Raw genomic sequence first — 25,019 nt, forward strand, 5'->3', positions numbered from 1 at the left:
CGCCAAAGCAAGAAACACATTTTTTCTCCTTGCTTTCTTTTTTTTTTCACGATTTGCTTACACCTACCTCTTCTTCACCTACGACATACCTTACCCTTATAACGGGACGACACAAATGGGAAATGAATAATATCTATGAGCACACGACACTGGCTCACAATTCACGGAATGGATGGGAACGGAACACACGACACTTAGGACATTTTGATTTCCCCAAGGGGAATTTGGGACCGGTTGGATTTTACGAACATATTTGAGGACATGAACCCTCGCATGCTTTTTATCCTTGGGATTTAAGACGAGACATCTTTGTCGTTTCATCTCATCATATTTGGCAACTCTGTCAATCTGCCAGGGTAGAACGAATGCAATGCTGTCGACTCACACTTTGTACAGATTCTTTTTTTGGTGTTGGTAATTTTTTTTGAGTGGCCTTCCGTTTTATGTTAAGCCCTTGGCGTTTATTTGATCTCATCATGTATACCACAGCCTCTTGTTTATTCCCCACGCTGTGTTCCCTTTTGCTTCTCATACAGAGCTGTAAATGCTAGTTGTTTCTTATGACACTATCAAAAATGATACCAAAGTCAAGATCAAGCAAAACTCCAAGCTCAAGGAAAACTCGAAGGGTAAGGGAGAGCGAATCAAATACTAGGAAAGTTGAGGGGAACAAGTGAGAGATAACTGAGTTGACTAAAGAAAGATCTATCGTAGTATAAGTAGAGCATGAATATGTATGTTTTTCGTCCGGATAGGACGTGGCTGAACGGGAGAAACCCGCAGCTCCGTCCTATCTGGACGACAAAAGAAGCCCGAAAATGGGCTTCAAAAAAAACCCCCCTATGTTGCGCGTGCGTTTCGCGCCTGAAACTTCCTTTCTTCAGACCAGGGCAATCGACCAATTGCCTCCTGGAGGAGGCCGTTCCCGCCTCCGCATAATCTTTTTTTTTCTAACTTCTTTTACTTTGACTGTCATAAGAGACGGTTCTGGTAGGATTCAATCATTGGATAGTATAATATCTTGTATACTCCATAGAATCTGATTCTTTAAATGTTGAGCATGTGACTTGATCCCGAGTCTCCACGCGCGTAGCGGCAATGATCGAACTACAACGTACTGACTGGTTGAACCGTCTTCACATCACGTCTTGTAAAACGTAGATCAAAAGTCCTTTCGCTTTGCATTATTTTATGTTTAAAGCAACGACGGGTGATTTTGGTTATCATTTGCTAATAAGGTTGTGTTCGGGAACTTCGGATAATATGTGGTTACTGATCGACAAAATGTAAATATATATATAGCGGACCTAATCAGATAAGCATTCAATCTCTGGTCTAGTGCTACAGAATAAGATAGCTTTTCGTAGAGGACAATGAGAGATATTGTATCTCCTGAATTGAGAGCTAGCTAATGACAATGGGACAAATGATAGCAAAGTGACCTTGGTCAAGGCAGAGAGAGCGTGGCGCCGCGCTCAAGGCGCCATAAGAAACGGTTCTCCCACACTATTTTGTGATGGAGCTCAATCTCTGTAACGCCAGGATTCACTTCAACGGCCTGGTAGGTCACTTGAAATTGGGTACTCCGTATATGAATATGGCCTGCTTAACGTCAGGGCGTTCTGCAAGACGTGGTTACATGCCAGATTTCGGCGAGCCGCACGTGGGATTTGAAAAAAAGTCAAGGCGGCTAGAAACAAAGTTTCGGCAAGGTGATTTATAGTTTGGTACACATAGAGGATGTTGATGATGGAGTAGGCTTGGGGATACCAGGACGCTCGTGTTTTCCTAGGTCTTCTGTGGTATCTTGATTTGATATGTATATAGAGTCCCCACTTGGACACGGATACTACAATGAATAGTAGATAGTACTGGAAAAATTATGTTGTTGCGTGAAGAGGAAAGAAATTATCTGCAGGGATGAGAACTAATGGCTAGGAGCAAATGAGTTGTTACGTGACCTCTGACATGAGTAGCAAATAGTAAATCCTGCAGTGGTAAAAAGCAACCCCCCATTTCAGTAAAAAACCAGGTTGTTTTTGATTTGATAAACCCTCTATACCCTGCCTGTTTTTGTATATAAATCAGGAATCAAAATTTCCGATATTCATGCAGACCCATCTGAGTGATCTATCTCTTGAAAGAAACCTTGCCGATGGGTTTTGTCAGGCCATCTGCGGCCATCTCAGTAGTACCTAGGAATCTTGACAAATTTCACATTGCCGGCAGCAATTTCATCTCGGAGACGATGAAAACGAATTGCAATGTGTTTCGTAGCAGCATGGAATTCGGGATTTGAAGCCAATGCAATTGCGCCATCATTATCAAGGTTGCGAGATATGCTAAGAATCCTGGTGGAGCACATTTTCAGGCATTAAAACGCGTTTTTCGCTACTTAGCAGGGATGAGAACAAATGGCTAGGAGCAAATGAGTGGTCACATGACATCTGATACAAGGGCTGGGAAGTGTAGACATAAATTGTTAAATATGGCCAGAGGGAGATCCTATGACGATATCTGCAGAGATGGGTGATGAAGGGAAGAGGGTTGATGGAAGCGTGGAACATCCTTTATATATGCTGGATTGGGCCGGAAGTTGCAACCTAAGGGGACATTGAAGGCAAAGCAAACAATAATTGCTTCAATGGCTCCTAAAACCAGCACACCTGTAACTTCCATGATTCGTTTGCGTAAGATTGATTTATATACCGAATCTTAGGCTGCACAACATGGCTTTCCCTTTTCGCTTCAGTGCTCAGCATAAGCCACTTTTTGATCACTAAAACTGAGCACTTTCCTGAATGTTGCACACTCATTAAACTCGCTCACTGAGCATAGCTTACATTATAGTGCTTATATCGTCAATATCACTTTGTACAACATAAACTAGATGCCGTATTGGTTGGACCAAGTACAGGTGCAATGAAGGATCTGTAAGTTCTGTTCCTGACACTTTCAATTGGCCCTGTAGGTACGAGACACTGACCTCGTTTTCCCTTCTAGTGCATGGGTAAAGGTGGTGGTGATGGTGCGAGGTGCCATAGGGAGATAAAGAGTGCCGTGACGTTCTGCCCGGTTCGCTGTCATGATAATCGCGGACGCTGTACCTAAAGCTCTAGAGTCACATACTATGTACAGTGAGGCCGGGTGAGCGATTCATTGTATTAACGTGCGATGTTGGATGAAATTCCAACCGGAAGATCGAGATTGGCATCAGGCAATTTGAGACGATGGAGAGCTAGCTAGCTATATGGAAGTCTCTTCCAAGGTTATCATAGTAACATTACAAACATATGCCGTGTGGCCTGACAAGTTATTTTACATAGCATGGTCTTAGAATCTCATTTCCTTATCTTCTATGGGTTGGTTCTCGCCCGAATGCGTCGGGTAATCCATAAAAGTCTGTAGGTTCAATAAAAGAAATCGTTCATTGTGGATAAAGCTTGGTGACTTGGGATCGAGAGAATCTTCGATGAAGTGCCTGGGTGCCCACAGGTGGTCGCTGAGTAACCACCCTGTACTGTGCCCAAGATACTCAGCAAGCAGGGCCTTAAGCGCCCTTGTATAGTTACTCAGTGCCAGTCTCTTCGAACATTGGTAAAATCTCTTCAGGTGAATAGCTTCCCGTAAGCTGCATAAACTCACGATATATCTAGGCTTCTTCCGAATGGAGGTCTTCCGAAAGGGTCTCCGTCCTCTTCTTTTCTATGAATTCTCACATATTTCCTATTCTTTGGTAGCAACTAGAGGGATATCTCATGTCGATATCTGCAGAGATAGATGATGAGGGAAAGAGGATTGACAGGACCTGGAACGGGTTTTACATATGCTGGATTGAATAGGAGGTTGACATGTAAGGTGGCAGTGAAGGCAAAACAAATAATAACTGCTTTAACGTCCCCTGAAATCAGCACACTTGTAACTTCCATACTTCACTTGCGTAGAATTATCTAGTTATCCATGCATACATATACATCAGACTTTAGAGGTATTTTGCTCACTAGGTTGCTAGGTCGTGGTAATTACTAGTAAGCATTTATTAGTAGTCTTCCGCACAACCTAGTAAAACCTAAGCAGAACCAAGACCGTTCTAACCTACTCTAGGTTGGGCTCTAGGTTGAACCTTTCGACCTCGCAATAGATCTAGGGCTCTGAATTAGATTATAAGCTACATAAATATAAGAATTCTAATTATAACGAGCTCTCACACATCTTCTTCGAGACGTACTTCTTCATCCAACTAGATACTTAGATATTGTCTTCTCAGAGCTGATTATCTTTGTTCCTAAAACATTGCGAACTTGTAGTCAATACCAAAAGGACTACTGCAAATTAACAGCTTCTGCGGTAAAAAAGGAAACCAATAAAGGCCAGCGCAAGTATAATCAACCAATCATGCCCGTTCCCATACTCCTTCAAGGAGACATGCCGGCTACTTCCTGGCACATAGACCTCGTTGTTGGCCAGCCTGTACGCTGCATTCGGGTCATGGGCAGGAAGTAGCACGATCTCCTCTTGGCCAGCGAACTCCTTGATCTTTTTCAATGACTCTATAGCTAGCAGAGGGTTCTTGTTTACTCCATCCGTCAACTCCTGGTCCAGAAGATCTTGGTCGTATGTTACATCTCCACCAAGCAGGTATGTAGCATTATCACCATAGACAATCAAGCAAATGTGTCCCGGTACGTGTCCTGGGGTATCGACGGCCACCACCTTTCCGTCACTTGTAATGGGGTATGTCTTGCTCCAGGGTCCAACTGGCCCTCCCGAACGCTCCAAGAGCTTTGGCTCAAAATTCTTCGGCCATTGGCTTGGGACGGCACCTTCCAACGTAGCCTCGAATGGGTGTCGAAATGCCTCCCAGTGTTCGGGTGTCACGTATACGTCAGCACCGTCAAGATCGGAAATTCCATCACCATGATCATGGTGGAGATGGGACAGAACTACAGCCTTGAGTTCCGACGGCGTTACTCCGTGCTCTAGCAAACGTGCTTTGATTCCCTCGTGTTCGCGGACGTGGATATTGACAGCGAGATGGAAGAAGGGCATCCACTTCGGAAAGTAGCCCTTCTTCATCGTGTGAGGCGACTCCCCACTATCAAACAAAATATAGCCCTCGGGATGCGAAATGAGGTAGGTGTTGATCGGGAGCGGCTCAGTCCATGCTCGGTCTGTGAATACCGTGAGACGACGGAGGTAGACGTTCTTGTGGGCAGATTGGGTTCTGTGGGAAGGACGAATGCGGATGGTGCCCGTCTCGAGGACAGACACGGAGATGGCCATGCTTTGATGTAGACGGACAGGAATAGCTTGAGATGAATCAATTGAGAGAAACAAGAAAGGAAGATTAATAGACCGTTTGATTCTTTCTTGCTAAACGCTTTATAGATGTGGTGGACCCACAACATCGGACCGACCTCCTAGCTAGCCAATCAGAATCTCTATCCTCATTATGCGAGTCCAAGGCCTTAACTATGGAATTATTCTCCTCATCCTGCATTCCATGAATTTTGCAAACTCGGGCCGAGAGTGGTAGTACTGCCTAGCCCAGAGTATATTTAGTTGGTCTTGCACTATAGCGCTAGTTGGAGTGTAATCTATGTATCTGTGAAAGTAGTCCTCTGACTTTGTGAGGGCACTAGAGGGCCTGTCGACGAGAGCTTGATCCGAGAGTGCAGCTGACAGAGCTAGTTGGTACTGCATTGATTCTTGCAAAAACTGATATATATATGCCACGAGCCGTATGGATCATGAGTTTGTTCTGTATCAGGCTGCGCGGTGAGTCTCTAGTTTGCAACAATTCGTGCCTGGTACAGACACACCCTCTCGCCGCTCAGATGGCCCGGACTTCTATACTCTGCGAGCTGGGGGTATCGGAATGGTAGAAGAGTACACCGAGTCTACTTGTCGACCTTCTACCGATCTACTACTTACAAGTTTAGTCATGTCACCTTCGACTATTTAGACTGTGAGCGGAGTACTGTGACAGGAAATGGGTAGCCTGAAATGTCGCCTTGATCCCAGCCATTTAATTGGTCTGTATGAATTTAAATAGATGTATAGTAGGTAGGGCGGCAGTTCAGTAGTAAGTGGCGGCTCGGCTAGTGAACTACGTTATATTAAAAGTACAAAAATAAATATTATAATCAAACTTGAGCATTGAGTCGTTGAAGATTGATTTTCAGTTTGGCCGACCAAGGCAGAGCGATTGCTAAAAAATTGTTGTATGTGTCAGCAGAATCTTACAAAGTTATATACAGACAAGCATCTCTTCTTGTGCCCATCTAATCATAAGCTTTTGATAAATACCCCTCACGGGTCTGGCTCAGGAAAGCATCGCTCTGACATCTCCCATGTATTTCCAAAAAGCAATTGTAAAAGATCTGTCTCAGGAAACAATCCTTCCATGCTTTGCTCCATAGACTCAGACTGGTTGTATATCAGAGCATCATCCAATGTATCTGAATTCTGTGGAGCTTGCGGATTGAATGGCGTATTTGGACTGCCTCTATGCTTCCTTCCACTCCTATGTTCAATGTCTCGGGTCTGTTGCGCTTCGTAACTGACCCCGTCAATATTGCCTGTGTAGGTAGCTCTAAAGGGAAGAGAGCAGAGTATCAAAGGAACAAGAGTCGCAGGTGATGGCTGTGATAAGGTAGAAGCCCCAATGCTATTCATTGTCTGCATATCCCTATGCCGCGTTTGAAGGTTGACATTGCTCGGAGAGTTGGTTGTGGTAGAAGCAAAATATTGCTCAATTAAATCTCGTAGCTTCTCATGCTATAAACTTCATGAGCTTTCGATGGCTGGAAGGGGAAATAAGAATGGTGAACAAACCTTTTGTCGCAGTACTGGCCAATATGCCGCAAGATTACTGAGGAGCAACAAAGCTACCTGTGCATATTTCGCAAAAGGCTCGTGGGTGGTCAGGCGATATAGTATGACACAGATAACACCAGACGTGAAGGCACAATAGCCAATATATGGAGATATTTTTGCAGCATCAGTGCTTTCAGTGAGCAGTTGGGAAATTAGATCTAGGATGGCAATTGTGGATGACGTAACTGCTTGGGCAGCTAGTTGGCTCAACATAGGTGATCTGTCTTCGGCCGATATTCTGTTCGATAGAGCTGGGCAGCTCGACATGTGAAGGAGTAAAAGGCATTGGTGGTAGGCACTGAATAACATCGCGGATTTGATTCTGTTGAAGCCAAGTGCCGATATTGAAGGATCATGGTCTTGTATTTGATTTGGTATAATGGCGCTCAACTGTCGAATGTCTCTGTCAAGCTCGAGGATTTGGCCCATATGAGTGGCACCGTGTTTGGAGTCGTCAGAGTACACGTGATTCTTTACCCTCATCCTATTTTTCATACTACTCAATATAAATGCCACGCGAAGGGATTTTCTTGACTTACCAAAGAGAAAAAATCCGAACCATAGAAGCTGATTGACCTGAGGATGCGCTCTCGGAGGTTGGCGTATCCGATAAAAGCTCCGAGTTAGGGATAGTAGACTCCTCAAAAGAATCAGACCGGTCAAATAGAAAATCATCACACGGCAGGAGAAGCTTTAGGGGACATTGTGGTTGTACAAGTCCCGGATAAAGAACATCCTGGACGCAGTGCTTGATCCAACACGACCAGAAACACCTTCTTGTTACTTCGGCTGTCATTTCAGACGGGCTCGAAGTCAAAAGTCGCAGGCAAAGCATCTGGCTAACTGTATACGATGTCACTGTACCAAAGTTAGCACCATTTCATAGCCATCGTGACTTGCCATTACTCACTAGAATGGACGTGCGCTCTGTGCGGCTCATTCGTAGCCCACCAATATAAGGCTAGGTTCTCACAAGCCTGAACAACGTCTAGTCCTCCACAGTCCGCACTCTGTAAAGCACTAGCACTTGCAATCTCTGCCCAGTGTCTAGATGGTGACTCAATAGATGTACCTGAGGGGCTATGCGCGCTTCGGGAAAGTCTAGAGTTTTATCAGTATAGTACTTGCAACAACTAGTCCTTATCAACTCACATGGAAGCAACGGAAATAACGCTCAGTAGAACATGTTCTTTTATACTTCCCTTTTCAAGGTCCTCCATAAATGATGGACGGTGAAATAACAAGTTTGCGTTGAAGACGCAATCGAAATATATATCAATTAGTTGAATCATAACCTCTGTAGGTGGAATGATACTACTCGAAGATACGTGGTCGCCATGAGAAGTTTTTGTACAGTTGATCGACTCATTACCATGTAAATTGGCCGAGGAATCATCATTGTAGAGAGGCCCATTTCTCAGATTGGCGATTTGTCGTCTGTCAGGTGGATTCGGGTAGTCACAAGTTAGCCCAAGACGTGAACAACGACCGCAGTCAGGGAACTGCCGGGAACATCGGATCTATGGAGCAGAATTAGAGAGAATGATACTAGTAAGATCTAATATGATGCAGGGAGATCCACCTTGTGGCGTCGACAGTGGACGCAGGCTGTTAAAGAGAGGTTGTTGGAAGTAGAGGTCATAGCGGCAGATCATATATGAACATCAATATCTTCATTGACGTATCTCTCCACTTTCAATACACCATTTGATGACAAGACTGTACAAATTCCTTCGTGCCGAGGTGCAAGGTGTTTAGCACGGATAGATCGGGGCTGATCATGTGACTCGGTCCGAATCCTCCCTACAATGCATATGCGCACATTCACTTAGCTGTCGAGTATTGTGAGAGAGATCTACCATGAAAGAATAGAGAGCCCCGGGAAATCTGTATATAGTTTCTTTTCTTCTTCACGCATCCAGTGTGCTGGTGAAGACGTTCGGATTTTAGGTCGCACGGCATGGCTTTCTCTTTCCGCTTTGGTACAAAGTACTCACCCCTTGGCGCTTTTTGCTCAAGGAGTAAAACTGAGCACGCCCCTAAGAGTAAACACTGAAATGGCGCGCTAGTTAACGCAATTGATCAAACGAAAAAATGTCCAACGCATCAGGCATATATGCAGTGCACTTCTTCTCCATGGCCGGGAGAGTTAGTATTCGCGGTACCAGGATGCCAAACCTAGAACATTGTTTGACCTTCAAATGTTCTCCCTCCTCCCTCCTCCCTCCTCCTCCCTCTCTTTTTTCGTCAACCTAGACAGTGAACCTGGGAGACTCTTGTGTCACCGTTTCAAAGATATATTCTTGTCTTATTCACAATTTACATTGATCAGCGAAAATAAATTGTTTTGTGGGTTTCTTGCCTTCCGGGTAACCAATTTGATATAACCCCTGAGATATTTTCTATTACTTCTTACGCCCTTTTGAATCGTCTGCTCTGATCGATGTCAATCCCAAATATGGCGTTATCTCAGATAGTCGAGATCCTTCCAGGAGACTTTGATGACATCGAAGCAACAAGCGTCTCTATCAGTGATGTGAAGCATCTGTCTTCATATAATTGGATTAGTGCACGAAGTCCGACTATTGCCGTCCCAGGCACTCCAGCTCGTTGGTCTCCCCCAAGAGGCCCGCAGCAAGTCAAGATGGACTCAGGGGTCTATTTTATTGCCGAGAACGCCATTCGTAACCCGAAAAGCCCCGTTGAGCCTTTGTTTCGGGCGCTTTACTTCGAAAATCCCTCCTTTGATATTCGTTCAATCGACATTGTCACCGACCGGAACTGCATCCGACAACTACTTTCGTTTATAAATCCCAGTCTAGAGAAAGGTCAACACTTCACGCTGCACGCTGAAGTAGTCAATAATACGATGATCCTCTGTCGTACGGAGAAACAAAAACGTCAGTTCATCAAGCCTGGCGAGAAGAGCGGTTTCGGGCACAATTTCGAGAAAAAGTACACGACTCATCGAGTCAAGGGAAGCACCAGTCACCACAGAATCATCTCTTATAGCTTTGGGGCTCTGAAATTCCTGATTCGCCATGAAACAGATGGATACGTTGCCACTGATAAAGCGGGGTATTCGAACACTGTCAATCAATCAACATCTGACAGCCTTACAGGCAAGATGAAATCTGTATCTTTATCCCAGTCTGACGTTTCTCTTCATACCACTCCTGCAGGGTGCAAATTGTCCATCAGAAAAGATGGCAAAGCGGTGCCGTTAGCATCCACCCTCGAGATAAAAACACGAACTATCAAAAGACCTCTTCGAATGAAAGATGTTGCAGCGCAATTGTGGATTTCGCAAACACCCAAACTTGTGCGAGCATACCATACTGAGGGAAATTTCCAGCCACCCGAGGTAGAGGATGTGACATCTGAAGTAAAGAGCTGGGAAGAACTTCATCAAGTCGATTTGAGGAAGCTGGCTCCATTAATCCAAAAGATCATTGAAATTACAAAGGAGTGTGGTGGGACTGCCGTAATTAAACGACAGCCCCAAAGCAAGAAATTGACCATTGAAAAGGCACACAGAGACAGAATGCTACCTATGGATCTGTATGATAAGTGGAATGAAAAGAAGCCAGAACTTTAGCCAAAAAAGAGCTAAAATGGTATGACATAGAAATTCTTGAGGTCACTGTCAGTAGGAATTGGTTCCATGCAGCTATTCATGATGTTCTGATCTTTTCTCACTTGCCTCTACTGTCTCAATCTACCATCCACATTCCCATTGCTTGAGGCTTCCTTTTTTTTTTTTTTGAAAAAAAGCAATTGGCGGTACAGTGTATCTACAGAAGAGGTGGTTGAGAGAATGAAGTCTAACTTGTGCACATGTGCCTCAAAACTGTGTTAGAACCAATTGATATCCACCAATTTGCCCTTCTATTACTGTTCTTACTCAGCGCCGTCAATAGCGGTGCATTTAAAGGTAGTGGGTGATGAAATTCATGGGTAGAGTATATGTGCATACTATTGGAAAAGGATTTGTACAGCTACAGTAAGGTGTTTGAAGCCCATACGTATGGAAATTCCATTTGGGGTAAGGGCAAGAGTCATATCGGAAACATGGATAATGCCTAGGGCTTCGTTGCATTATATGGGCTTTCTTTTTTTACTTACGGACTGGAGCTTGGAGACTATTAAACACCCCGGCTGTAACACAAGCGAGCGATGAAGTAGGCGGCTCTCCGTATTTCCAACCTCAATATAAGCCGACAGGAATCTCGACGGCGCTAAATATCCAAGAAAGCAGGCATGCATAACAGAAAAAAGAGTGTATCAAATGTGTATGTAACTACTAATAGTAATTGACTAACTATCGAGTATAAATGACAAAAATAGAGAATTTCATCCATGTATGTTCCCGGTTAAAACTACCCTGGGCTCTTCCCCATATTTCGCAATATAAATGTAGATGCCTATTGGACGCCAAGTAGATTACCTAGTATGCCACCGATCGTGTCCAGCGCTTATAGGAGAACCACATGCATGCACAACTCATATTTAATCAACTCTGTGTATCATAGATTCCATAAATAGGTATTGGGCTAGATCTAGATCCCCCAAAGAATAACGATTGGCTCACAACATACCACCACCAGAAAAGAGGCGATACGCCATTTCATCTCTTGGTCCCCTCTCGCCCGGGTTGTTGTGGCAGGGTAGAGTTGTAAGCTGCTACCCAGGGTGACACGGCACCAATTCATAAAACGGGCCAACCCCGACTCGTAGGAAGAGTGGTACTGGATATTTTTGATATTCAAGCATCCACGTCACTTTTATTTTCTGAGATCCAATTATTCATAACTGAACAATGAACGATATTGCACAAAACTTCTTGCCTTGTGCAAATTCGACATCGGATACTTCAGTCTGTCAAAATGAAGCCAAGTCTACCTGCAGTGCCTGTAGGCTCGTTGCTGTCAGTTTTTTACCTGACTCTTCCTCCTAACACCGCCGCTTGATTCTGAACAGAACTAGTATTGTGGGAAAGACTGCCAGAAACATCATTGGGCTGTGCACAAAAAGATTTGCAAGTCTCCATTGAACAAAGCGGACTGGCGTCCTGCTTGGGACCGTGAAGCCCGTGACCCTGCATGGGCCACCGTAGACTCGCAGTATTTGCATAACCCCTTCGGGAATGTGCAGTATCTGTGGGGAAACGCACCAGCCATAGACATCCTGCAACTGGAAAAAAATGAGGGGCCTCATTATCAAGAAGATATTGCGATATTATTTGCTGGTCAGTCTTTTGATTTGCGCTGACGCTAGTAGACTATCATTAACATGAAAGTCAAAGCCTCGGGAGACTTGCGAAATGTAGTGAAAACCATTGCAGACCTCCCCGATTCCTTTCAACAAAAGCTTCATGTGTCAATCAATGACCGAGATCATGTGGTTGTTGTAAGGAATGTTATTTTGCTTCTTCTAGCGCTCGATGCGACTAGTGCAGCTTCCCCCAAGGCAGGCAATGTCCAGGATATCTCTGAAGTTTTGATTCATCTCTGGTATTCCTCTTTTATCCCAGAAAGAGTACTTGATCATTTACAAAAGAGAGTTATACCCCTCATTAGCGATGCTTATGACAAGGCCTCGACTTTGCGGCCTGGCGCGTTGATGAGCAAGATGTGGCATTTCCCATCCCAAAAGAGTTTGCGTGTTGAACTTAGACGAGAGGAGTGGCTTAAAGTCAAAGAATTTTGTGAAGTTCTCAAGACACTAACCTACGAAAAAGCTAGGGCCACTCGTCTCTCCGTGACTCTTGCACCTCAAAGAACGGACTATCGCGAAAGGTGGCATTTCAAAGAGCTGTCACCTCCGATACGCGTCGCAAGGCAACGTTTTCAGGAGGATGGCTTGCTTTTGCCGTTCGGGCACCCCCGAATAGGATTTCATATTCCGAACCCGTATGTCTCACCCGCTACTAGAGGATTTTGCTTGCTAACAATCAGCAGAACTATATTTTATAATGGGACGGCTTGGCCCATGGATGACAAGGCAGATCCTTTAACAGGATGGTCTATCCAGGAAGTTTATGGTACAAAGACCAGTGCAACTGCAGATGTGTATGGTAAGCTCTTTGTGCATCTTCGAAAGGTGATGAAGAAGTTTCTCGACCGGCTTGCTATTATGAATGTCGATTTTGAAATGGTCAATATTGATGCAAAAGAGCTTCCGCTGCATCTTCCGAAGGATCATTATACGCGGATTGAGGTTACTACCAATCGACGATAGCTCTATGCTCTCCACGCTAACTGCCTTCAAGGTTTCCAACATTTCTGACGCTGGCTACCTCGGGATACGGGCGACACTTCAAGCATTGACACCGCTTCTGCAGCCGCCCAAGAGGAATCCAAATGCCACGCTCATCACATTGTTTCTCAATGCAGTGATGGAGATTTCGAAAGCGAGTGGCGAAGAGGATTCCATGTCAAATATGGGTCTGCTTATGGAATATTTGCCCAGACCAGACTGGATTTCACTTGCAAAGCCGCAAGGCGCAGATATGATGAGAATATGGGACTCACGAGCCTTGGTAATGGATGTCAAAAAACATTTCCAGAAGTAAGTTGACAGTTGACATACATGGGTCACATTGGATATTGTTCGCATCCGAAACACCTGACAAATTGACAGGTACATGGAGATTCACGGATTCAATCGAGTCGCCGCCGACTTGAAGGTCGTGTTCAAATCGCGCAATACCATCATTGAAGAATGGCCAACGCAGTTGAAGCTACAACTGGGGCAAAAAGGTGCCGAGGAGGAGTTCCGCAATCTGTTAGGGTCGGACTTTTCTGGCCTTGAGCACTATGTTGAATGGAGGAGGACGGTGTAATTGTCAATGCGCAATTTTTACGACATTCAACTAGAGAGCATTGCTCGGATTGAGATTGGTTGTGCGAGGCACGTAGAATTGACAGAATATACGTACTCTGCAGAGAACGAAAACGAACGAAAACACCAAGGCATAGCCACACTCTGGTCAAGAAAGGTGTGATTCGAGGAATGAAATTCTTAAGCGTTGGTAATGGTCAATCAAACAAGCAATGTTACTTGAATGTGTAAACCATGCGTCGTTCAAAGGCCCAACTTGTTTCGAGAATTACTGTCTGAGACGGTAGTTCAGAAATGAGCACTTTCTGTAGTCTTTACCTAAAAACAACGAAATTTTCCAAGGCTGAAAAAGGGCTGTTACTACATGTACATTGGTGGGTGCTTACACAATGTTGAAGGAAATAATTTATAGAATGTATGTTAGGTGCGAACACCCGCTATAAGTCATTGTTTTATGATGTGAAATGATCATCAAGTGGGGATAAGAAGGGTGAGACTCCGTGCGCCTATCCATTGCTGATGCAAACCGAACCTGGACACATACTAAAAACTCGTAGAAGATACAGATAATGCTAGACCAGCCTGTGAACTAGCCTTCCGAAACCGAGGTATCGGAGATTTTGAATACGGGTTAAATATCAATAGTCCATGGAGTAACCTCCTCTTCCTGCACCTCCGCCACCACTGTGCCCGTTCTTGCCGTCGTGTGCCCCATCGTATCCACTGCTATGGTCATCCAGCGACCTGTACTGGTAGTATTCACCTCGACCACGACCTCGGCCACGGCCTCGAGTGTTGTTACCGCGCCCGCGTCCGATACCTCGGCCACGACCACGATGAGCTCCTCTTCCTCGCGGACTATCATCATATTGGGGACGGCTGTCACCTCCGCCGCGCTGAGAGGAGTGGTAGTTGCCGCGGCCATGAGATGGGGTATCGAAGCCAGTGTTTTGATTTGGCCAATTGACAGCATCCTCCTCCTGCTGGAAGCGTCGCTTTTGACTCCTGTTCATGTGCTGCTCTCCTTGACGATGTTCTCCACTGTCTTCAACTCGTAGGACAACCTTCTCGCCGACCACACTATCAAAGGTCATGGCCTTATCAGCCGGAATGGGATGCCAGTTTTGGATCTTCCCTGCATCAATGAGACGAGCACCTTTGCGAACAGCCAGTACTACAATTGGCAGTGGGTTTTCCGTGTGATAAGGTTCTGTCGCTGGAATAGGCGCCACGCGGGCCGCCCATATCTTGTTCTCCAGGTTTCCGGTACCGGTAACCTGCCACTTTAGTTTCTTGCCCATACCTCCAACCTTGTCAAGGATTGAACGGGGTGCTGGGCGTGGGGTGATTAGGATGCTGTTAGCCATGTACTTCAGGTCATTTGATTCAGCAAGTCCCGGGGGGAGCAGTGGAGCCAGCAAATTCTGTGTCATGCTGTTTGAAACCTCTGGAGTAACCAGATATCCCGTGTAGAAAACGACCCGCTTGATATACATCCGCCCACAGCGGCTCTTGGTTACGTTCAAAGCAGGGTTGCGTAGTGTGAGATTGTGGGCATTGACCATGCGCTGCACCTCGGCAGTCTCAGTTACGGGGTCAAGGTATGTGCAGCCCTCAGTTACCTGGATGACTTCAGCAAGGATGGGCATCCGTTCGGTAGCGGGTCCATTTTGAAGTTCTCTGTTCAGATCCTCGAAGAAGTCTCGGAACCCTTTCACACTAGCAGAAGGTTAATACGTTGATATGCTCGGTTCTCCAACTCGGTGGCAGGGGGCTTACTGCCTGACACGGTCCTCGTAGACACGGATTTCCGCAGCCTGCTCGTAAGTGAAAACAAGATCCCCAAGAAAGTTCTGTTTGAAGGCCATTGTCGTCGCAAACCGTTGACCATTTGGACCAACTTCAGGCTTGAGACCAATGAGGTCAAACTCAAGTTTCTGACTAGCGACCATCCGCTTGATGATGTCTGAAAAGCCAGCCTCACTTCGACCGGTCAGCAACACCGTGAGTGCATCTTTCTGCTCCATGCTATTCCTAACCAAACTAAGCTTCAAGAAGTCAGTTGAAACACCCCGAAGATGCAATATACGATAGAAGGCACACAATTTGCTCATTCCACCAGCCTTCCCATTTGCGAGGCTCTTCTACCTCCAAGCCCTTTCCTGTAGCGCAGAGAATGTTGGGGTCGTGCCACCATCCTCCAGTTGCGAAACTATCATTGGTTTGAAGGAAACCGACGGACGACCCATGCCATAATTGCGGGTTTGGTAGAGGACTTAGAAATACTGGAAGCGCGGATGTTAGTGGTCGAGTGTCTGAACATCTCAAGTTTGCGTATGCTCACAGGTGTTGTCGAAATCGTAGACGTGAATAGCGCGAATCTGAGAAACAGCTGAAAAAAAAAGAAAATGGTGTCAGAATAATAGCACCACAATGGACCGTAATGAGGTCTAACCTGGGAGCTCCTTATTCACAATAGACCAGCGCCGTAGTGAGGTGATGGTATGCGGCGGCCGATGAATCCCGCTTCCTGTGCTGTACGACATGTTGGTAGTAGAACCAAGGCGGGCAAGTTTTTCTGAAATGACGGCTTTCGCAGACCGCATTATATCACGTAAAAGGGAGAAAGGTGTTAGCACATAATGAGAGAGGGAAAGAGAGTTGAAGTCGCAAAACGAGCAAGCGCGGTGACGGAGCTCCCGAGAAAACGGTTTTGCCGCCCCGAACGTGATAAACGTGACAAACATGACTCCAGGAACTAAACCTTCCAACCCACCCCTGGCATGTCGTCTGTATGGATGATGTCGATTTGCGACAGGAAATCCTCCAGCGGACTCTCCAAGAGGTAGCTGATGAGGAGAAAGAGGCCGCAAATCCTTGTGTCATCTGCCTGGACAATATCACCGAGCCGTGTGTGGCACAGCCATGCAACCATGCCAACTTCGACTTCCTTTGCCTTGTCAGTTGGATCGAGCAGCAACCGAAATGCCCGCTATGTACGAATATCCATGAATGCCCATACTTCTGACTAGACCTGACTGACAATACCACAGGTAAAATCGAGTTGACAACCGTGAAATACGAACTGAACGCCACACAAGGCCCGAAGCTATACAAGGTCCCACCCCCGAGCACAACAATCCCAGTACCCCCAGTCTCTGCTCGATCGCGCCCTGGTAACCGCTATGGCCCACGAGGAGGGCGACGTCCTCTACCCCCACCGCGACCACAGCCAAATGACCCGCTCGAGCGCCGGCGCAACGTCTATCGCAACCAAACATACTCCATGCGAGTCGGATCTAATCGGTTATCTCAGTATCGAGAACTAACGCCGGAGCACTTCAATCGTGACGAGGAGCTAGTTTCGCGCGCGCGAAAATGGATCCGTCGCGAACTACGAGTCTTCTCTTTCCTGAACCCCGAACCGGAGGAAGAAGAGCGGACGTCTCACCATGTCTCGCGCCCTGGACCTCAGCGGCTGGAGAATCGCAGGGCGAACAATGCTGAATTTTTGCTCGAATACGTCATCGCTATCTTGCGCACAGTTGATCTCAAAGGCAGTGCTGGACAGGCGGAGGAACTGTTGCGTGATTTCATCGGCCGTGAGAACGCATGTCTATTCCTCCATGAGTTACAGGCGTGGCTGAGGAGTCCATATAGTTCTTTGGAGGACTGGGATCGCAACGTTCAATACTCAAATACACCGCGGAGTACATCTGATAGAGGATATAGGGACTCTGATGACTCGGGTGGTAGATCGACTCCAGTGAACATTCGGAGTAGGCCACAGAGGTCCGGGAGACCATACAGGTCTAGGTCACAAGAGGCGATTGATCGGTCCAGGCGGCTGCAGCAGGCTCAACAGCGATATAATCCCTATTAGAACTGCAGCTTGCTACGAAGGTGTTACATCTACAAATTTAGTAATTGTCTAGATTAACAGTCAATTCACTCTTATCCCATGCTATACATAGAAAAGTTGTTTTAAAATTATGCTTTTCATTTGGGGATAATATTTTCCTCTCTTGTCATTCTTGGGAGTGAGAGCGTCTTCCCACGAGAAACGTCAGCGGATAAGGGCGAAGTCGACTCGGTCAATTTATTCTTTGCCGAAGCCCTAGACATAGCAGCACCTGTCAAGGATGGGTGCGAATAGGAAAGGTATTACAGCCTCAGTCGGTCACCAATGACAAGGAAAAATGAAAAGAAGGACCCGAGACGAATCAGGACCAGGCTGAATCAAGATGGACTCCTACTCAGTAAACCGGGATCAATCCTTCCTTGGATTATGATAGCTTAATTGATTCTGATAAAGATAAAAATCACTTATCACACACACATGACAGAGTCTGGCAGACACTAATTCTTGACCCAGGGTCAAGAATTTCAACCTAACTAAAGAATGAACTATCATACATGGAACAATGATAGATTCCCTTTCCCCTAGATGAGTCGATCTTATCCTATTCTTCTTCATGCTTATTTTCATTACTTCCCAGGTCCATGAGTTTTGGGATTTCGACTCGGGGTGGAAGCAGACTCAGTGTTATTACTAGGTCTCAGATGCTTGTTTTTTGCTTCAAGATTGCATCACCCTCCTTGACGCTTTCTTGTAGAGCAGAGTTATCCTTCCACTGAGCCCTAACAATCATGACCAAGGTGGAAACCAGCTTCCTATTGACCGAAACCTTCTCTCTAGTTTCCCATAACGTACTTCGAATACGGAATAGAAATAGACCGATCATCTTCCATAGACTCGTCATTTGAGATTTGAGAGGCCCTTGGAGACATAAGGAGATAACAGCTGATCGCATGGTTAATGCGAGCATACTACGAGTTGAAGTACCCACCACCACAGGGCAGAAAGTCAGAGAGACATTGCTAGTCTCAACGTGCGGGGAGGAGAGATCATGCGCCGAATCAGGGCTGTGGGCCCGACGGCGAACCAGAATGTATAGCAACTTGGCGATGTTTCGAAAATCTTGTTGCATTTGTGAAAATCTCATGCTTCGCTTGTTCTGATGATTGATTACAAAGTGCATGAAATGAGATGCTCAAAGGGATCCCGATAAGTTTGTTTGGCAGCACATAGACCTCTTGTGTGCAGTATGGCTACTAGGTTAATTGCCATTTTCGAGCAAGGCTCTGGCAATTATTTGGCGAAATAGTGTATGGTGCTCATGATCAGGGAGTAAACTTATTCTCGCGGCCGTAGTAATTTGAGGATAATGTCCCGGGTATCAGGGCACTAGTTAGATATCAGACGGTAGATATTGCGATGTTCTTCTAGCCAAGCCCACATGGAGCAGAGTCATCCATATGCTGCAGGGTGGTATTAGAGATAATAATCTTCATCGACTCTTTTTATCCCCCTGGGGGCTTGTTTCTTTGCTTTTGCTAGCAAATTTGCATCCACACATCAAGCTTATCCACCACGCTTTGTTCACAGGAGGGAGTTCCAACCACCGACTGGAAAGACATCTGGAAGTCTGTCGAGATAAGTTGTATGCGAACTCGAAGGCGGATCTTCATAGTCTAGCAGGGGTGCCGGGTCATAGCCTTTCCTTTCCGATTTTTAGGATGACAACATTTATCTACTTTTAACAAGCGACTAAACCAGTATAGTCAGCACGAGTTCATCATGTCCTAAAGCCTCATCAGCGAGGCGAGATTTTACCGGGACAGATGGTGTTTGACAAAGAGCAGCCTAGACAATGCCAACTCCATGGCAAGTCTGAGATAGAACGACCATGTACCATGGTCAGTATAAAAACCTAGAAAAATCCATTAGATGTTCGGTTGGCGAAGACATCAACAAAAGAGCGACAAGCAGGAAGGGAAAATGAAAAACGAGTGAAAAATGACAGGTATAGAGCCCTTTCAACTTGTTCTTCTAACTTACTGAGAGCATAACCGGCCCAAGAAAAAACAGCCGCGAACGGCAAACCGAGCGTTATGTCCAGCTTTTACATTGTTCCTTCTTGAGGACCCAGTGAGACTGCAGAAAGGCAGAAACAAAGACCAAAATGGGATAGCATCAGCAGATTGAAGGGAAGAAGAAGAGTTACGTGCGAGGGAGGCCTTATTTCCCTACGATTTCTATGAAGTTGACGAAAATGGAAAGATCAACAACTAGGAAGGAACGACCTCGACCTGCCTGGGGCGGAAGCCTCAAATTAGCTGCCTACAGAGTAAATTTAAGGTACCTCTCCATCTTTATAGCTACTTCTAAGATCAGGCTAGTTCGGTTTGCTTTCGATTCCGAGAAACGCGAGGCAATGCGGTTGAAAGACCAGTTCTTCACTCTCATAGATCTGGAGAACTATAAGCATAGCCAACGTCTGCACCTTTACTGAGAGGACGTGCAGTGTCATCCGGCTCTGGGAGGCATGCATCAGGATCGTGCGGACCATGCAATGACTATCTTCTTGCAGTCTAAAAATATTCGCAACGCCAGCGATATCACTTGTTCTGTGATATGCTGATCCTCACTACTCCAAAGCCCAAAGTTCCATCCAAAGTACTGGACACAATGGAGATGAACCGACGACTTCCACTGTGGTTTCTGCCATGGATACCTGGGGCCTCACACATTTCAATAGCCCCCGTGCGGACTGAAATGTTTGAGGCCACGGCATGATGCGACATCTTTCGTTGCTTGAATCTGCCGGATAGATACTGTCATTCGGGATTACTGGATCTATGATTTCAGAACATAGTTCTAGGATCTGGATAGGTCAGGTGGAGAGCTGGAGTTGTTGATACGCTATGAATATCTGAAATTCAAGATGCTATGTATGCTAAGTATGAATGTAGTCGTCACTTCATGAAAAACAAACAGGGCTGTTCGGTCCTTACTTCCGACGGAAACGCCCTCTACTCCGCGAGGAGCCTCCTCTATTGATGCTTATTGATCGATAGTTCGCATGGGCTGCAGGATTGATCTTCCGGGCACGAGGTTTCTTTGCTTCAGCAGTCTCGGAAGGCTTCTTCGGAGGTTCGCCCAAGGGTTCTTGTTCCTGTGGCTTGGCAGCAGACGAAACAGCTTCCTTGATTCTCTCCGAGAAAGACATCGGTCTGGCAGCAGGTTTCAGCTGTTCTCTGAACTCGGGATCATCGTCCGAGTCTGGATCAAACTCGACATCAGTATCAAGCTCGGGCTCTAACATAGTATGAGGGGGAGCGGCCTCTTCCGCACGCTCAATATCACTCGGGACATCGTCCCAGCCGTCACTAGCAACGGTTGGCTGTTGCGTCTCCGCAACTGCTGTGACATCATCCTCGTAGTCCCAGTCCTCATTCGTCGCAGAAGCTGGATTTGATTTCGGCTTCGGTTGATGGATAACAGGTCTCATGGTGACCCTTCGTGTCGTCCGCTTCTGGCCCTTCTTCTTGTACTTCCGGTTCTTGTCCGGTCCTTGACTATCCTCGACCTGGATATTGGCAGCTTCTTGTGCCTCTGCCTCTTCCTCCATCTCGCGCATCACATCCCAGTCATCTTCCATACGATCCTCCTCCATGTCCCGCAGTCCTTGGACCAAATGCGTTAACCCCTTGCTAGCGAATCTTTGAGGCTTGCGCGAAACAATAGGACTGAGTCCTGGACCATCATGTTTTGCGCTAGGTGGTGGATATCGACCAGAATTGGAGCGACGCAGGAAAGACGGTGTCCCAGACTGTGCTTCTTGGGGTGATAATTCAGGCGCTGGGTTTAGCAAATTTCTCTTCTGTGCATCTGCGTCATCCTCTGCTTCTACTATGGCGGCATAACGCATCGTCGTCGGTGTTGCGAATAGATTTGCAAGATAGAACTGCTTTGTCTCTGACGCAGGGGTTCGCGCAAGCCTGGGTGTCTCCTGTTGAGCCTCTTCTTCCGGGGCCTCAAGGATAGTGTTCACAGGCCTTCGTTTAGATGGTGTTCGGAATGCAGCAGCTAGGTTATTCGCCTTCCTTGTGGAGGAAGGCATTCCACTACTCCCACCAGATTCAGATAGCATGTCGAACAGGCCCAACGTCTTTCCATCACGCTGAGGTGTAGGCCCAATTGCGACCTTGAGTGGTGACGGCGCTGGTAGCCCTTGCTGGTGTGTAGTGGGACTAAATAGTCTGCGAAGCGTCGACGGCGAGTCATACGGATCAAGTTGTGCAGGATGATGATGCTTGACACGATTATTAGGAGTCGCAAATAGTCCTCTGGACGATTTTCGGGGTGTGACTTGAAGATGTGTACCATCCTGACCAGGGGGTGATGCATGTTTCCGCTTTTTCGAGTGACTGTCATATGGCTCTTGTTGACTGTTTTCGCGCCGGCTTAGGGAAGCCTCAAGGGCCTTGAGGCGACTGTATTCTTTGTACTTAGCCGCTAATGCGTCGAACAAGATTATCAATTAGTAATTTATGCCACTTTGTATATCATGCTGCACGTGAATCTCGACTTACCGATATCCGCGCTTTGTTTAATATCATCGCGTCCGGCTTTGCGGCCCCCATTGGCCGATGCGAAGGCTTTCTCCCATGTTTTCAATTCTGCACGTAGATTGATAGCTTGGGCGCCGACTTCAGCACTGGAAGTAAGTGTGCTATCGGCCATTGTTGCATTTTACGTGTTACAAAACAACCCAGAAGGAGAGCAGTCTGGCCGTAAATCAATATGCGCGTCACGCGACGCGAACTAATTAACGAAAAATAAGACCAAACTAGTAGGCGGTCTGATCTCGCCAACCTATTCACTGAAAGGCGGTACATTTCTGCCACATGGTGACGTCATATAGAACTCTACGAATAAGCATTTCGCCCTTCGGGGCATATGGTCAAATGAAAATATACAGAGAAGATTAGCATGGCCCCTGCACTAAGGATGACATGCTTAATCAAAGAGAAGCTAAACATTTTTTTTATCCACGCAAGCTCAATTAAGGTAGAGGCGTGGGATTATTTCTTGAATACATTGTGGAAGTCACGTGCCATCGCCGTTCGACTCCACGTGTTATCGCGGTTAAAATAATCTGAACGAACAGGTATTTCGCCCTTCGGGGCATACGTGTTATGAAAATATACAGAGAAGATTAGCATGGCCCCTGCACTAAGGATGACATGACTCAATCAAAGAGAAGCTACCTATTTTTTTTTCTTCGACATCGTATTTTGAGGGTATACGGTGTGGGTCATCTATTCGTGTTTGATTGGTCTGAAGTCATTATGAGATCACGTGATAGTCCACATCGCGGGTGTTCGAGCCACGTTGTGGCCGATCCACATTTCCCTGCTCTTGCAGTGACAACCCACACTTATCTGAATTATGTTGTGTAGTGAAATTCTCATATTTGTTGTGATTCACTGCCTCTTTCTAGATGATGGGGTATCTAAGATTCTTCCAATTGAAGATCGTACATATGTAAATTGTGACCACTTGTTGTCCGAAGTGAATCATGCAAATCCGATTTATTAGTCCTAATTGTAAGTCATGCACTATGTTGTAGTATCTAGAATTTCCATTTGCGCAGCACGAAATACCTCTCCCAAGGCACCCTCTGTTTGCAAATAGGTGCGCTTCCCTTTGATAAACCAAAACCCAATTGCAACAAGCACCATCGCTCCAAAGACTGCAATCGCCCAGTTCATCGTGCTAACTCCGGGAGATGGGCTCCCAGGGAAGAAGAAAAACACTGTAGTAATACAGCAGTATATAAGTCCGACCCAGTTGATTATAGGGCGCAGGCGTCCAAGAGAGAATGGTCCGAGGGGGATATCGGACATTCCAAAAACCACAACTGCAAATATTGGCAGCGCATATGACATAGTCAAAGCAATTGTGGTTACACTGACCACTGCGTCTACAGCAGCTTCTGTAAAGAAGTATAGAACACCCACTAAGGAGATGATCACACCTTGAGCCCAGAGTGCCCGTGCTGGGACGTTCCAGTAAGTATCGACGTGCGTCAGGTAGCTGCTGAATGGGAGGCCACCATCGCGTGCAAATCCCCACGTCAAACGAGACGCAGTTGTCGTAATGCTAATGCCTTGGCCTAGCATGTTGAAAATAAAGAGACCGAAAAGCACAATTGTGCCTTGAGGTCCGACAGTCTGCTTAACAAGTTCCACAAAGGGCAGTCCCGATGCAGGGTCTAGAACATTTTCCAGGTTTTGAATACAGAAAAGGCAGACGATCATAAAAATACCCCCTGAGACTGCACCCGATACGATCGAGAGCCAAAGAACTCGCGGGCCATTCCTTTGCGGGGATGGGAGTTCCTCAATTAGATGAATCACAGCATCGAAAGCAGTCAGGCCGTAAGCGGACTGCACAAGGCCTATAAACCAGGCGACGCCATCACTCCATGCAGTATCGTTGATCCATCGACCGAAGACAAACGAAGCCGGTTGGAATGACAGGTCGTCTTTGACACCGACTGCAATGAGTATAGCGAGAGAGAAAACGATGAACTCTCCTCCGAACCAAGCTCCAACGAGATTGTTGAACCAACGGAGGATCCAGTCCTTGCGACAAGCAACAACATTTGAGAGTGTCATCACCATGGTGACAGAAACGTAAATCACAAACTTCAGCCATCCCAGTCTTGTCCCGGCCCAGTCTTCATCGGATATCGTCTTTATTCCAAGTATAATCTCAGTCATGAATGCATTTTGTGATGCAGCAAGAGTCCACCACCCAAAAACATTGATCCAAGCGCAGGAGTAAGACACCAAACGACCCATTGGGGATTTCCAGATACGGGATACCCAATAAGCTTGTCCCAATGCGGTGGGCATACTGCTACACAGCTCTCCCAAAGAAAGAGCCACGCAGAGATTGCAGAATGTGACAAGAAGGAGGCCGTATAGAATCGTGATAGGTCCTCCATTTGTTAAGCCGTTGGAGAGATCAACTGCGAACGTCGCCCAGGTTCCGAGGACGCTGAATGAGAGTGCGAGCATGCTCCATGGACTGAACTTGCGTGACAGGGATTGGACATGGCCCATTGTACCTAGACCCTCGGCATCTTGGGCAGCTATGATGTCTGAGCTGGACTTTTCTTTCATGGATGTTTTCTCTTCATCCATGTTGAGTGGATTGTATCGTCGTGTGAAGGTAGGAGTAGAAAAGAATGGAGAGCTATAGATGCTCCATTTTGCAAAAACCGCGAAATATATATGCATCCGTATCTCTTAGCCTTATCCATGCTATATTTTGGTCAATTTACATTCCTGATTCTGTCTAGCAAAGACACTAACTACATCTGACGTCGGCAAATCCTTCAAAACTTTGCTGTAAAAGATAAGGTCCACTGGGATGTTCA

At 46.2% G+C, this 25,019-nt stretch overlaps 7 protein-coding genes across 7 annotated transcripts; 3 read left to right on the top strand and 4 right to left on the bottom strand.

Moving 5' to 3' along the window:
- Positions 1–4,332: 4,332 nt before the first annotated feature.
- On the bottom strand, positions 4,333–5,283 carry N7479_000676 (N-acyl homoserine lactonase family protein; the record flags this gene model as incomplete). The annotated part of the gene is made up of 1 exon (XM_057248374.1): positions 4,333–5,283. One exon carries the CDS (start codon positions 5,281–5,283, stop codon positions 4,333–4,335), a length of 951 nt encoding a protein of 316 aa, XP_057112806.1.
- Positions 5,284–9,337: 4,054 nt separating this feature from the next.
- N7479_000677 (uncharacterized protein) lies at positions 9,338–10,477 on the top strand (the record flags this gene model as incomplete). The annotated part of the gene is made up of 1 exon (XM_057248375.1): positions 9,338–10,477. The coding sequence occupies one exon, from the start codon at positions 9,338–9,340 to the stop codon at positions 10,475–10,477; it is 1,140 nt and encodes a 379-aa protein (XP_057112807.1).
- Positions 10,478–12,171: 1,694 nt separating this feature from the next.
- N7479_000678 (DUF4470 domain-containing protein) lies at positions 12,172–13,723 on the top strand (the record flags this gene model as incomplete). Its single annotated transcript, XM_057248376.1, has 4 exons — positions 12,172–12,791; positions 12,840–13,098; positions 13,151–13,449; positions 13,522–13,723. 4 exons carry the CDS (start codon positions 12,172–12,174, stop codon positions 13,721–13,723), a joined length of 1,380 nt encoding a protein of 459 aa, XP_057112808.1.
- A 637-nt stretch (positions 13,724–14,360) lies between these two features.
- Positions 14,361–16,328, bottom strand: N7479_000679 (rRNA 2'-O-methyltransferase fibrillarin-like protein; the record flags this gene model as incomplete). The annotated part of the gene is made up of 5 exons (XM_057248377.1): positions 14,361–15,441; positions 15,502–15,770; positions 15,826–16,007; positions 16,067–16,114; positions 16,178–16,328. 5 exons carry the CDS (start codon positions 16,326–16,328, stop codon positions 14,361–14,363), a joined length of 1,731 nt encoding a protein of 576 aa, XP_057112809.1.
- A 188-nt stretch (positions 16,329–16,516) lies between these two features.
- N7479_000680 (RING finger domain protein) lies at positions 16,517–17,605 on the top strand (the record flags this gene model as incomplete). The annotated part of the gene is made up of 2 exons (XM_057248378.1): positions 16,517–16,718; positions 16,776–17,605. The coding sequence occupies 2 exons, from the start codon at positions 16,517–16,519 to the stop codon at positions 17,603–17,605; spliced, it is 1,032 nt and encodes a 343-aa protein (XP_057112810.1).
- A 2,971-nt stretch (positions 17,606–20,576) lies between these two features.
- Positions 20,577–22,312, bottom strand: sld2 (the record flags this gene model as incomplete). The annotated part of the gene is made up of 2 exons (XM_057248379.1): positions 20,577–22,084; positions 22,162–22,312. The coding sequence occupies 2 exons, from the start codon at positions 22,310–22,312 to the stop codon at positions 20,577–20,579; spliced, it is 1,659 nt and encodes a 552-aa protein (XP_057112811.1).
- An 878-nt stretch (positions 22,313–23,190) lies between these two features.
- Positions 23,191–24,783, bottom strand: N7479_000682 (uncharacterized protein; the record flags this gene model as incomplete). Its single annotated transcript, XM_057248380.1, has 1 exon — positions 23,191–24,783. The coding sequence occupies one exon, from the start codon at positions 24,781–24,783 to the stop codon at positions 23,191–23,193; it is 1,593 nt and encodes a 530-aa protein (XP_057112812.1).
- Positions 24,784–25,019: the final 236 nt, after the last annotated feature.

The sequence above is a fragment of the Penicillium vulpinum genome (assembly GCF_028829585.1).
Source record: "Penicillium vulpinum strain IBT 29486 chromosome Unknown utg000001l_segment0_segment0, whole genome shotgun sequence".
Taxonomy (NCBI): Eukaryota; Fungi; Ascomycota; class Eurotiomycetes; order Eurotiales; family Aspergillaceae; genus Penicillium; species Penicillium vulpinum.